This window comes from Aedes aegypti, chromosome 1, assembly GCF_002204515.2.
Source record: "Aedes aegypti strain LVP_AGWG chromosome 1, AaegL5.0 Primary Assembly, whole genome shotgun sequence".
Lineage (NCBI taxonomy): Eukaryota > Metazoa > Arthropoda > Insecta > Diptera > Culicidae > Aedes > Aedes aegypti.
The window spans coordinates 47,325,897-47,341,076 of NC_035107.1; the positions used below are offsets into that span (position 1 = coordinate 47,325,897).

The 15,180-nt window shown below is 40.9% G+C and overlaps 1 protein-coding gene across 1 annotated transcript; it reads left to right on the forward strand.

The window, feature by feature from the left end:
* The first annotated feature begins 553 nt into the window (after positions 1 to 553).
* LOC5566772 (60S ribosomal protein L35) lies at positions 554 to 14,421 on the forward strand. Its single transcript, XM_001651130.2, has 3 exons — positions 554 to 700; positions 1,113 to 1,249; positions 14,009 to 14,421. The coding sequence occupies exons 1-3, from the start codon at positions 698 to 700 to the stop codon at positions 14,238 to 14,240; spliced, it is 372 nt and encodes a 123-aa protein (XP_001651180.1). The 5' UTR covers positions 554 to 697; the 3' UTR covers positions 14,241 to 14,421.
* Positions 14,422 to 15,180: the final 759 nt, after the last annotated feature.

Here is a 15,180-nt window from a genome sequence, read left to right on the forward strand (position 1 = left end):
TTTTGTCAAAACTATCGACAATCATGTGAGTCTGATTCTAAAGCAATATATTTGAGTCAAGAAAATTTTATTTCGTAAAGGAAAGCTTAGATTTTTGTATTCTCTATTTCCCAAATATGATTAAATATTTTCCTCGTATTTTTACACGAACATGTGTAGTTTTTCCTCGAAGTGCTAAAGATTTGTCCGTCAAAATGTTTCTTTACAAAAACCACCAGGTGGAGTTAGTGTTCCAACGTATTTTCATTCAAATATTTGGCTATTATTCATGAAGCAAAATGCTCTAGCTACCACGTCAGTTTAGTCAGTGCTCTTAGTAAGCGCATGTGACGAGCCTCACGAGATGTCTCATGAGATTCGCTCACTAAGATATATTTTGTACGTATCTGAATCTCGTGTCTCGCATAATCTGTGAGCTGCGATATGAAATATCGCATGGCACACTAGCTTATTTAGGTATACATGAGAAATACGACACTCTGGTTGCAATGAGCAAGTCACTCTCGGTGCTTGACCCTCTGCACCGAAATCTCGATTCCCGCATCTTGCCATAAAAATTTCAGTTCAGTGCCCACACGGCCGGATGACAGTGGGACGTGACGTCACGAGTGGTTGCTGTCATCTGTTCCCTTCGCAGCTCTTTTCCAATCTAGCTGTCTAAAATAGTGGAAGCCAGTGCATTCCCACAGCGTTCAAAATGGTTAATATTTTGTGTTATTTCTGTTAAAAAATGGTGTAAATGTGACGAAAACGGTGGAAATGATGTCCGGCTGGATTGAGAATCGATTGGATGGGCAGCGGCTACGATAATTGCGGAAAATCGGGATTGTTTCCGACACCTCATGTGAAGTGTTTTCGTGGTGCAAGTTGTCTGAAATTACTGTTCTAGTCAATAAACGCGGTTTGTTCTTTATCACGGATGGAAATTCAACGTTCCCAGCCAGAAATGATTGATCCCGCGAATTGAGATTTGTGAAAAACCCACCAGCAACGGAATTACTTCCACCGATTCCGTCACCTAAACAAAAACGTTCCCCCGGAACGAAACTATAGTGAGGTTATGGTCTGAAGCGGTTTGTTGATATCGGAATTCTTCGTTCGTTCCATTTCAGGTGAAGGTGAAATGCTCGGAACTGCGGACCAAGGACAAGAAGGAGCTGACCAAGCAGCTCGAGGAGCTCAAGACTGAGCTGCTCAATCTGCGTGTGGCTAAGGTCACCGGTGGAGCTCCCTCCAAGCTGTCCAAGATGTGAGTATCGATTCGGAATTTGCCGGGAGGGAACAACTCTTCTTATCAGGGCTGGTAGCAAGGATCTTTTAAGAGAATTGGTCACTATTTTAACGCAAGCCTTTAAAATACAGATAATATTTAAGGATACTCTAGTCCCTTAATTCCTCTTCCGGAATTTCTTCTCAGATTCCTTGAGGAGAAGTTTAAAGAACTCTTCGAGTTATTTCCTCATAGATTTTTTTCTGGGATACTTTCAAGGACTTCTCCAGGGATAATTCCTGAAATTTCTCTAGATATTCTTTCGCTATTTCGCTCAGCAATTCCTACAGCTCTTAAATCTTAGACATTTTCACATTCAACTGCAAGAAATCCTTCAGCATTGCAACGCTACTACCTCCAGTGATTTCCATAGGGATTACTCTAACTTTACCGATGCCCAAGATTTCCTTCATAGAGTTTTACACTAACTCTTCCATCAATTTCACCAAAGATTCTTCCAAGAAAATTTTCAAAAGTTTATCCCAGAATTTTCAAATTCGTTTAGATTTTTGTTTCCAGTAATTCCACAGAGCTGATAGCAGGTCTCTTTCTAGAAACTTGGTCTCTATTTAAATGTGAAACTCTAAAAAAAAATAATGAATGGTTTTTAAAGTCTTATGTTATGCTTGCAGTGAATTTTGATGCAAATTCATGGTATTTTCAAGAATTTTTTCTCAGATTCTTCGATGAAAAGCTTCATGAATCATCTAGTTATTTCATTTCGAATATTGTAAGAGGCTCCTACATTCTTCCATAGTTTTTTTTTCCAAATTATGCTTCAAAATTTATCGAGGACCTATTCTAGGAAAGCTATGTGATCATCATTAAGTTCCTCAAGCGCTTTCGAGCGACGGTAATCACTGAACATTTCTGTGCTCTTTTTTCAAAGGGGCGTAACTTACAAAAATAAACAAAATGAGTTAGCAGCAGAAATGCAATCTGCTTGTTACGTAGTTTTTGAAAATACCACGCAATTTCAAATCTATATAATGTTTCATTAATAAAACATAAAAAACAGATGGGCGCAATTGAACTTTGAGTGAAAATGTCTTAAAGTGATGTTTCGCCCTTTGTTTTGCATACCAAACCAACAGCAGCAAAAGGGCTAATCTGGGAAACCAGTTCATTTTTGGGCACTTGGCTTTTTTTGTGTCTATTTGCACCAAACATATTCAATAATTGATCCATAAACTGTATTAATGATAGTAAAGACCACTGTTTCAATTGGATTGGTAACTGCCCCCCCCCCCCATAATTTCGTTTTTGTGAATAACATGATGAGGTACGTCTGTGCTGCACTTGTTATTACCTCCCACACCTCACCGTACGTAACATAGTAATTATGTATTGATCAATCGTCCCAGAATGCCACACAGCAAGAATACGGATTTATCCGATAAATGAGGAATGATTATCAATACCAAAATTTTGGTGCATCGACATAAATAATCGACTGTTCGATGAGAATGTGCTGGATGGTGTGGGAGTGATTGGGAGGGTTTTACGGACACTGCACTGCATTTTGGTTTTCATATAACAACATACCTATATCATCCAACCTACTATATAATGTAGGAGTCTGGAATGCTATTCTCTTGGTCATCAGCCGGAACCCAAAGCTTATCCTCAACAGCAGCAGAACTATCAGAGCGGACTTTTCTAGTGTACCACCAAGATACAGACGCTCAATCGTTGCTCTTGGAGGTGCAGACGTTTTTTTCCTTCTCCTTAATTGCTCCACGGTTTGACCTTCGCAGGAAATGAGCACGGATTTCTTTTTCGGAACTTTTCCTAGGCTAATAACCACCAAAAACGCGAAAAACTAACTTTGCGCAGAAGGGCGCACTTAACATTGTTGATAGCATGAAGGCAAAACAAAGGGGCGACATTGACAGCTGATATTCCAATTGGAATCGACTAGCGGGCTTAATAGGAATCATGGTTTGTCAAAAGGCGGTAATCCAACCCGGTGCTAGGCAGCCATGTTCTCGTGGTCAGCATCAAATCCAAGAGCAACAACGTACATTGGCCTAATCATATTAGGGAATTTTTCCTCCAATACTAAAATGTGTTTCTAGCTAATCACATCAACCCAAATTGACTTGCTGTACTGCAATCCAATAGTTTGCAACCGTTTGCTTGTTCGAATAGCTGTTGTTATGCGGGAAAAGATTTTTTTCGGAGAAAAAGATTTCGCCGTCATCGATTGTTATTCTTCAAACGGTTATTTGTTTACAAATATTGAGCTGTCAGTGGGAACCACTTCCCAGTAGGAACCAGAGATGTTTGCTCGTTATTTTTCAATGGGGTTGTATAGGCGGTGTCAGGAGGCTGCGGTAATCATAAAGGGCGTAATCAATGCGATGTTCCAAAAAGGACGCAGCGATGTTTTTGTTAAATAAAAGATGTAGAATTTGAATAGAAATTATAGGATTTGGTGAAATTGTGAAGTAACTCATATGGAATGTGTTAGATAGAAATACAGGTCAAAAAATATGTTCATAGGAAATAGCTAATAGATTTTAGGTTGAGAATTTTCAATGGTCGATTTCTCGGTTTCACCAGAATGTCAATTGCGCCCATTTGAAGAAAGTGGCCAGATTTGTCTGCATTCAGACTCATGTTGTTTGTTCTACACCAGTTCGTAGTAACAATTTATAATTTAAGAAAAGGCACCTTCATTGTTTTTTTTTATGACAGAGTAAAGCTTGTAATCATAAGCGTAAGAAAGTTTCAAACATTTGAGGACAATGTTGGTATCATTTATGTAGACCAGGAACAAAAACAGGCCAATGTGACTTATTTGAGGAACTCCCGAAAGTGCAGGCTTGATAATACTCCTCAACATCATCAGACTTCAGTGACATACTATAGAGCAGCAATGCTGCCTATCAAGAGCAGAAAATTGTTAAGCTGAGAAGCAACGAAAAATGAGCGAGGAAGATGCAGTACAAATCAAAAGAGAGTGATCATTCCTCACCGATCACTCGTCAGAGTCGGACGTGTTGCTTTTTGCGCGAGAGTTAAAACAGTGGATTTTTTTTTTCTCCTTAGTGAGTTTTTTTTTTGTACGGGTAATAAATCCCACCGGTAGCGTATCAGAAAGCATCGATCGTTAGTGGAGGAAGTAGCTGGTTATTCTTCTTCTTCTTTCTTCTTTCTGGCGTTACGTCCCCACTGGGACAGAGCCTGCTTCTCAGCTTAGTGTTCTTATGAGCACTTCCACAGTTATTAACTGAGAGCTTACTTTGCCAATGACCATTTTTGCATGTGTATATCGTGTGGCAGGTACGAAGATACTCTATGCCCTGGGAAGTCGAGAAAATTTCCAACCCGAAAAGATCCTCGACCGGTGGGATTTGAACCCACGACCCTCAGCATGGTCTTGCTGAATAAATTAATTAACTCATTACGCGTGGTAAAGATGGACAAATTATGGGTGAAATTATGAAAAAAAATCCACGTGCTCGGCTGGGATTTGAACCCAGGACTCTTGTATGCTAGACGAGCGCTTTACCAACTAAGCTACCGAGCCACTTGGTGACCCATTAACTGAGTTGGTTACAAGTTTAGAATTCAAATCCCTACAGACCACGCGGACCCCTTTCATAACCAATATCCATCCATCTCATGTTCCTACACACGCGGAGCGAGCGAGTGCGATTTGTTTAGTGTTGAAACTGTTTGCCTATCGTACCTACTTGCTATCTTGCTGAATAGCTGCGCGTTTACCGCTACGGCTATCTGGGCCCCCTAAGTAGCTGGTTATAGCAAAGCTATAATCAGACTATACCACCATTGGATCCGCGGTGCAAACATTTTGCCAACAACGCCACATCAAATCACCCCGTCATCGGCATCATCGGCGCAGTGCAGTCGCACCTAAAGTGATCACCCGCAGTCAGCCCAACAAAGCACCGTACTTTCGAAGGGCGAGCAGATACGGACAGCAAACAATCGGTGTACCTATCGGCCGTGCAGCCAGGCATTGTGTAGGACGGAAAGCAAGAGGCGGCAAGGTCATCGAATAGTACTGCTGAGTGTTGGTAATTATTTTGATCCGCTCTCTCTCTCTCTTCGCCGCTCTCGCGTTGTTCAGTGGTCCACAAACTACAGTGGTCCCCAATTTTTTTTTTTTTTTTGCTTTTTTTTTTTTTTGTGCTATATTCTTTCCCCGTTGTTTAAGTAGCACTATTGAATTGAATTCGACGTAGGACTACGCTTAAGATTTTTTTTTTTTTTTTATTATTATAATTTTTTTTTGTATATAATTTTTTTTTCTCCTTAAGTGTTTTTTTTTTCGCAAATATTTTTTTTTTTTTTTTTTTTTTTTTTTTGAGACAACACCCTGTTGTTTTTTTATTTTTTTAGTTTGTAGTCAATTTATAAGTTGTAATACAGTAACTTATTTGCTCCAAATTGGAAAAGTGAATAATTCGTTTAGGTAATCACGAGCTAACAGCCTCCTTATTGTGGCTGTGCAATGGAGCCGCATGATTCAGGCGGGGGTTCGCCGGAGTACCTAATTTCATCAGATGATGAAGTTACTGCAGGTCAGGCCCGTAAGCAATCATTACAAACCCAATCTGTTGAGATCATGGAGACCAACCAAGCGCCCGTAGACACTGGCTTTCCCCTTGATGTCCTTTTTGCTGATGAAACTGATGAAACTCGGCACCCGTCTCAAACCCCAACGGATGACAACTGTAGTCGACCTGTTTTTTCAAACGAACCCCTCTCATTCCCTTCTACCAGCCTATCTCCTAGCTCAGCGAACCCCCGCCCAAAAGCTTATCCACCCGGATCTAAGGGTCCCTTTCTGGTTTTCTTTCGGCCCAAAGCTAATGGAAAACCATTGAATAAACTTCAAATCGAGAAAGATCTGGCAAAATGGTTTCACGGCATCCTGGAGATAGACTCACCCAGCCGTGATAAGTTGCGAGTCACAGTCAGTGATCGCGACCAGGCGAACAAGATTGCCTCTTTTGAGCTCTTTTCGCTTGAGTACAAGGTCTATATACCAAGTCACGTGGTAGAATGCTATGGTGTGATCACAGAACACAATTTAACTCGTGCTGACATCATGTCCGGAGCTGGTGGATTTAAAAATCGTGCCGTTCCACTTGTTCCGGTGTTGGAAGTTAGTCAAATGAACAAAGCTTTCCCTGACGGCTCAAAAAAGCCGTCAAATTCCTTTCGGGTAACTTTCGCCGGATCAGCTCTACCAAGTGTACTAGTGATAGGTCGTCTTCGTTTACCTGTTCGTCTCTATGTACCGACGGTAATGCACTGCGAAAAGTGTCAGCAGTTGGGCCACACTGCACTTTACTGTAGCAACAAACCACGTTGTAGCAAATGCGGTGATCAACATGCTGGTGGTTCCTGCAATACGGAACCAAAGTGTATCTCTTGTGGCCAGGCTCCTCACGAGCTTACCGCATGCCCGAAGTACTTAGAGCGGGAGAAACATACAATCAATTCTTTGAAGCAACGGTCGAAGCGATCTTATGCTGAAATGCTAAAAAAAATCGCTCCGACGGTTGTTCCATCGACCCATTCTATTATCAGCAAAAACATCTTCACATCCCTGCCGGATCAAGGCTCTGACACTGAGGGGGAAGAAGAGTATACCGTCATTGAGACAGGAACGAAAAGGAAGCGAGCTGTTGCAAAACGGCACTCGCAACAGCATGCTTCACATAACGTCCCTGTTGGTCAACAAAATCATCCAACCCCTCTGGCTAAATCAAGAAGTGGCGGAAACACCAAAAAGGCTTCACCTCCTGGTTTTAAGTTCTCATCAGAAGACTTTCCGTCGCTTCCAGGAACATCTAAAACCCCAGTTGTTCCAATTTCTCGCCCAGAAAATCAACAAACTCGTCAGCAGGAGCATGTTAATGCTACTGGAAAACTGACTCTTTCTGGGTTAGTGGATTTCATCTTCGAAATGTTAGAAGTCTCCCCCGCTACAAGAAATGTTATAAATATGGCACTTTCTTTGGTAAAACCTTTCTTGAAGCAACTGACTTCAAAATGGCCGATCCTTGAATCTTTCATATCTTTCGATGGATAATCAATCCAATGAGGTCAGGGATATGATCGAAGTGCTACAGTGGAATTGCAGAAGCATTCTAAAAAATATTGAGGCGTTTAAATTTTTAGTTCATAGCACAAGCTGTGATATATTTGCACTTTGTGAAACATGGCTTACTTCGGATAAAGATATCACTTTCCACGATTTTAATATTATTCGTTTGGATCGAGGGGATGGTTATGGAGGGGTGCTCTTGGGGATCAACAAGCTCCACTCCTTTTATAGAATCGACTTTCCCTCGATGACAAGCATTGAAGTAGTTGCATGTCATATTACAGTCCGAGGTAAAGGCTTCAGCGTAGCTAGCGTATACATTCCGCCAAACGCTAGAATGTCTCGCAAAGATCTTGCTGCTATATGCGAAGCTATGCCTGCGCCATGGTTGCTCCTAGGAGATTTTAATTCTCACGGTACAGCCTGGGGGTCACCGAGGGATGACAACCGCGCAACCTTAATATATGACCTCTGTGACTATTTCAATTTGACTATTTTAAACACTGGGGAAGCAACACGAATTAAACCTCCAGATCCTCCGAGCATGTTAGACCTCTCAATCTGTTCGAATTCACTATCATTGGATTGCATGTGGAAAGTTATTCAAGATCCCCACGGTAGTGATCACCTGCCTATCAGAATCTCAGTTACCAATAACTCGCGTCAGACACACCAGATCGATGTTGCCTATGACCTTACGAAGCATATCGACTGGAAACTTTATGCCGAAACGATTTCCGTAGGTGTACAATCGGCTTGTACACTTCCTCCGCAGGAAGAATACCAGTTTTGGTCCGCGTTGATCATAAACAGTGCTCTACAAGCGCAGCGTAAACCGGTCCCGGGGTCTTCGGTACGAAGACGATCTCCTACTCCGTGGTGGGATGATGAATGCACTAGAGTCTATCACGAACGATCCATCGCGTTTAAAGATTACAGAAAACGCGGCACGCGGGATAATTTCGAGCGGTATTCTTTTCTTGATCGCAAGTTCAAGAATCTCGTGAAAGCGAAAAAACGCGGATATTGGAGAAATTTTGTCAACGGGCTATCACGAGAAACCTCGATGCGAACCCTTTGGACGGTTGGCCGAAGAATGCGGAACGCGGTACCGGTAAATGAAGATCGCGAAAACTCTTCTCGATGGATATTCGATTTCGCGAAGAAAGTTTGCCCGGATTCCGTCCAAGTGCAACCGATAATTCGTGACTATCCACTCGAACGAAACGAAATGGACCTACCCTTTTCGATGGCAGAATTCTCACTTGCTCTCCTTTCATGTAACAATTCTGCCCCAGGATTGGATAGGATTAAGTTCAACTTGCTGAAAAACCTCCCAGACGTCGCGAAGAGGCACCTGTTGAACTTATTCAATGTTTTCTTGGAGAGCAATATTGTTCCGGATGATTGGAGACAAGTGAGAGTTATTGCTATCCAAAAGCCAGGAAAGCCTGCATCGGACCACAACTCGTACCGTCCAATTGCGATGTTGTCGTGTCTCCGAAAGTTGTTAGAGAAGATGATTCTCTTTCGACTGGACAAATGGGTTGAATCGAATGGCCTTCTTTCAGATACGCAATTTGGTTTCCGCAGAGGCAAGGGAACGAACGACTGTCTTGCGCTGCTTTCTACAGAAATTCAACTGGCCTACGCTCGAAAGGAACAAATGGGTTCAGTTTTCTTGGATATTAAGGGGGCTTTTGATGCAGTTTGCGTAGATGTCCTTTCAGACAAACTCCACCAATGTGGTCTTTCCCCGATTCTTAATAACTATTTGTATAACTTGTTGTCTGAGAAACACATGAATTTCTCTCATGGAACCTCAACAACTTCACGAATTAGTTACATGGGTCTCCCCCAGGGCTCGTGCTTAAGCCCCCTCCTTTACAACTTTTACGTTAGAGATATCGATGATTGTCTCATGGGAAATTGCTCGCTAAGACAGCTTGCGGATGACGCCGTTGTTTCTGTTACAGGACCAGAGGCGGACGATCTGCAAGGACCATTGCAAGAGACTCTGGACAATTTGTCCACTTGGGCTGTAAAGCTGGGTATCGAATTCTCTCCGGAGAAAACTGAGTTGGTTGTCTTTTCTAGGAAGCGTGATCCTGCAGAGATCGAGCTTCAATTCATGGGTAAGGAACTCACTCAAAGCCTTTCACATATGTATCTAGGGGTCTGGTTCGACTCTAAATGCACCTGGGGAAAGCACATCAAGTATCTGTACCAGAAGTGCCAGCAACGAATCAACTTCATGCGTACACTCACAGGAACATGGTGGGGAGCCCATCCGGAAGATCTGATAAAGCTTTATCGAACAACGATTCTGTCGGTCCTTGAATACGGTAGTTTTTGTTTTCAATCCGCCGCGAATACACACATCCTGAAGCTACAGCGTATCCAATACCGCTGTCTCCGGGTAGCACTAGGGTGCATGAACTCGACTCATACCATGAGTTTAGAGGTATTAGCAGGAGTAATGCCTTTATCAGATCGTTTCGTGGAATTGTCGTTGAGGTTCCTCATTCGCTGTGAAGTGTCAAACCCATTGGTAATTGAGAATTTTGAAAAGCTAATCGAACGTAATCCTCAAACAAGATTTATGACTCTGTACTATTCGTACATGACTCTGGAGGTTAACCCTTCTTCGAATGTTTCCAATCGTTGTTGTTTCCCAGCCTCCATGAATAACACTGTAGTTTTTGATCTGTCCATGAGGCAAGACATCCGTGGAATTCCAGATCTGCTTCGCTCGGAGCACATACCAAAAATTTTTGCAAGCAAATTTGGTCATGTTAGTTGCGATAAAAGGTTTTACACCGACGGGTCAAAAACAAATGATTCCACTGGTTTTGGTGTATTTAATGAGGTTCATAGCGCCGCCCATAAACTTCAACACCCTTGTTCCGTATATGTCGCAGAATTAGCGGCTATACATTACGCATTAGAGCGAATTGCCTCTCTTCCCTCTGATCAATACTTCATTTTTACTGATAGCCTCAGTTCCATAGAGGCTATTCGTTCAATGAGGCCGGTAAAGCACTCTCCGTATTTCCTTAGTGAAATAAGAACTATTCTGAGTGCTTTATCGAATCAATCATATACTATCACTTTGGCTTGGGTCCCCTCTCATTGCTCGATTCCGGGCAATGAGAAAGCGGACTCGCTTGCCAAAGTGGGCGCTATGGAAGGTGACATTTATGACAGACAAATCGCCTTCAATGAATTTTTTACAATTGCTCGTCAGCACTCTTTGATCAGTTGGCAACAAAAATGGGATGCAGGAGACATGGGCAGATGGTTACATTCCATTCTCCCGCAGGTATCGAAGAAACCGTGGTTTAATGACTTGGACATAAGCCGAGATTTTATCAAGGTAATGTGTCGTCTTATGTCCAATCACTATTCACTAGGCTCGCATCTCTATAGAATAGGGCTCATAGACAGCAATCACTGCAGCTGTGGTGCAGGCTATCAAGATGCCAATCATGTGGTTTGGGATTGCCCTGAACACGGTGTTGCCAGATCCAAATTACGTGTATCCCTCAGGGCCCAAGGGAAACCAGAAAAGGAAGACATTAGAGATGTGTTGGGTAGACTTGACCTAGAGTATATGAAGCTTGTGTATGTTTTTATCAAGCAAGCTGAAATTAGTGTTTAATTTCTTGTCTTGTCGTTCCACTTGTCCACCTTGTGTCCCCTTTGAAAATTGTTTTTCTTCTGCATCGTTACAGGTTGTACAGTCCACCCATCGTTAGGCCAGCAGCAAACACGCCTCAACTTCATGCTGCTGACTGCCAACGCCAAGCCCTATTACCCTATCCCTTCCTATATATTATTGTTACCCCTAACCTCGACCAAACCGCGAGTTTTACGGTTCCCCAAAGCTAACACTATACTTAAGAAGCAAGCTTGAAATTGTAAATATATTTCAAAAAATTCGGCTCCGTAATGCCTAATGGCGCATGAGCCTATTAAATAAATAATCAAATAAAAAAAAAAAAAAAAAAAGAGAGAGTGAAATTCCATCAAAAAGAGTGCCATCACAACTCCCGAGGACTGCCTTGTTCGGACGGGACACTCGAAGAGTTCTTTTAAAGCGTGAGTAAAGGTGAGCATCGCAACAAGAGAGAGAGTACCAGAAAAAAATCCTCGCATTTTGTGCGCTCCCACTCGAATCGCTTGAGGATCTGTGTTGAACATTTTGAGTTCAGTTTTTACTCCTCAGAAAAACGGCAAAATCGCCTCATCTTTGCATCACAGAGGTGTTTCTATCAAGCCTACCGATGGTACATCAAAGTGTGCAGATGTTATACTTCCTATTTTAACTGGCATCGAACGACCTACTGAGTGCTGAGTAATAAATCATCCATCTCAAAAGAGATTCGGCTAAGCCTAGGCGCTCGAGTTTAGCTAACAAGACATCGTGATTTATTTTGTCAAAGGCTGCTGAAAAGTTTGTATAAATTGCATCAATTTCTGCAGCATATCATCCAAAAATTATAGTTCTTTCAGAAAATTGTCAACGAATTTCTCATTAAAATGTCAATGGAATCTCCTAAAGTTTTTTTTGTGGTTTCATATCTAACACTACAGCATTTTTTTTTCTTGGAAATCTACCTATCACTCAAATTTCTTCAGGGTTTCCGGTCGATGTTTTTCAATTTCCTCTAGAAAACCCGAGAAATTGTGTATTGAACAAGCATTGAACAGAAGAAAAATTTTGTTATACGCTCGTTTATGTGTAGGTAAACTCGATTCTTTTTCGAAATCGATAGTTGGTAGGAAATCCCTGAAGATGTTTCTGGTTGAATTTTTGAAGATGTTTTGAAGTTCAATTTAGAATCGATCACTTGTCAAAGTTTTCTTACGCACGGACAGAAATTCTAGAAAAACAAAAACGTTTGTTTCTTCAAACGAGCTTTCTTGTTTTTCGTGGTTTGTTGAAAAATAGGAAGAAATCTGCCTTTTCAGTTTTGACAAATGTTTAATTCTTACTAGAGCTTTACTTGTCTTGGAGGATGTCCTAGAAAAATATATGGAAGAATCACTGGATAATATCCAGCATGACGGAGGACTTGAAAAACACCTAATAGAATATTTGAAGGAAGAATTCCTTATGAATCCTTATGGTAATTTCTGTTGTTATCCTTGGAGATAATCCAGGTTGCATTCTTGAAGCAAAAAGTTCTTATAAATACTCTTATGGAAAAGTCTGGTCTAATTCTATGAGAAATCAAACTCTTCTGGTTTCTGTTAGGTTTCTTTCTGTTTTCTTGATTCCTGTTTGATCTCTTATTGGTTAGAGGTCATATTTTCAAGACACTCAGTCGCTATCAGCTCTGACTGCACCAGGAACTACCGCGCATTTTTTCCAGACATTTTCATATGGATTCCGCCAAGAGTTCATTGACAGTTTATCCCAAAAAAAATCCTCCAGGGATTATTCCAGCAAATCTTTTAGGGAGTCTTTCCAGGAATTCCTTATAAAATGCCTTCACGAATTCCTCCAATCAATCTTTCACAGATACGGAATTTTATGTTTTCCATGGATTTCATTCATGGATTGCATGTAATTGCCTGTTCATTGTTCCTGGATCTCCGATTTCATCCACAAAACTTTCCCCAAGAATTTCGCTCGAGGTTGTTCAGCGATTCCTCCAGGATAGGACATCGTTTAAAATATCATTTAACCATTCCAATAATTATTTTAGCATTTTTTTTATGAACCTCGGTCTCGAAGTTTCTTCAATTATCCTTGCAGAAGTTCTCCCCTGGAAAAAATAATCATGTATTTTAGCAGGAATTTAATCAGTGATTACATCAGAATTTTCTTCAAAACGACCCCCAGACTTCTAATAATTTCTAACAGAAAAAAAATCCTTGGAGAAATTTCAGTAAGAATTTCTGGATAAATTCTTTAAGAACTTCTTTGAATAATATCTTGAAGATTTTCTGACAGGAAAGGATCCTAATAGGATCCATAGAGAAATCTCAACTTTTAAACAAAAATATTAGATTTAATACAATTAAATCTCAAACAAATTCGGAAAGAAAATGTTAGTGGAGTTCATCAGGAATCTTTTAAGAATTTCTGAAGATATCCATAGCTAATTTCTGGTTGAGTTCGTGTAGAAGTTTTAACAAAAAAAAATTGGAGGAATCTGTAAGAGTATTTCTTGAAAGAGTCCGAAGAAAAATTTCAGGTTTCAAATTAAATTCACTAAGATTTAATTGAATTAAATCTTAAAAAAATCGTTTTCGAAATTTTAGAGGAAATCCTCAGAAATTTTCGGAGAGATCTATCGAGTAATTTCTGGATATTATTTGGAAATTTTGAATTTTTGAAGAAGTCCTAAATAAAAACTCAGGAATTCCACGAATTAATTCACAGAAATAACTCCTGGGAGATGTGTGGCTGGATTCTCTAAGGAATCCTTATTACAATTTAGAAATTCCTGGTCCCTTCTTTCAGGCATGAGGTTTATAAAGTTTCTATTTTCATGACACTCAATCGCTACCAGCCCTGTTCTTTAGAAAAACTGGGTCAGCTTATGGTGGGTTTGCTTTTAAGAGATAGTGTTAGGGATTGTGCTTCCAAATACGATGAAAAGTAATAATAAACCACATTTCTCCGTTATTCTTTATAGCCGCGTCGTCCGCAAGGCCATCGCCCGCGTCTACATTGTGATGAACACCAAGACCAAGGACAACCTGCGCAAGTTGTACAAGGGCAAGAAGTACGTCCCGCTGGATCTGCGCCCCAAGAAGACCCGCGCCATGCGTAAGGCCCTGTCCCCCCGGGATGCCGCTCGGTTGACGCTGAAGGAACAGCGGAAGCGCGCCAAGTTCCCGAAGCGGAAGTACGCCGTCAAGGCCTAAATGCAATGACTCTACTGTGAGGAACGGTTGTGTCAAAGTGCAAGCGGGCTCTTTTGTTCTTTAAACTTTTGTTTGTAAGTTGCGGTAAAAACACTAAGGAACGGAACCGGTTTTGGGTTCTCAGCCGAAGTACTGGAGAGGACGGAGAAAATAAATTCCGGAAAAAAGATTCCAAACTGGACGCAGATAGTGTTGTGCAATGATAGTTCCGAAATCCATTGAAACAATTCAAAAAGGAGAAATCTAAAAGAAATAGGACAACTTATGTATTTTCGGCATTTTTTTTTCTCTTCGTCATGTCGGCCAAATGTTCTGAAATCCGGGAGTAAGATGAGCTTACCTACACTCCCGTGCAAAAGTTTGGGTTCACCTGAACTTACTTGAAAAACAAAAATTCTATGAAATCTCAAACCAATCATGTACGCGCCATTATTTGCGTTTCAAAAAGTTATGCACTATTCAAATCGGTTTAAAAATGACATAGATATTGACAAAAATAATTTGCGTGTGGCTCAGGTGAACCCAAACTTTTGCACGATGACATGAATGACTGTTTAATTGATTTTGAGTAGTTTTTAGATTTTTCCGGAAACATTTCGTGAATGCACTTTAAAGATAATAACATTACGATTCTAATGACACCTTGTTTTGTAATTTTGGTCGATTCAATTCTAAGGAAAATAGCTATGTTTTTTCAGTGTATTTTTTGAAAAATGTCACAACTTTAATGGTGGTAAGCTCCATCGAAGTTAATACGCGATTGGCGTATTAAATTCGATGGAGCTTACCACCATAAGTGATTCAAAGAATGTTTTTGGAAAAATACATACGAAGTAAGAATAACTCTTTGCCATTCAAATGCGGCTAAGAGAGATATGGACAGAACACTTGTATGTTTTTAAGGGGGTGAACCCAAACTTTTGCACGGGAGTGTATATGC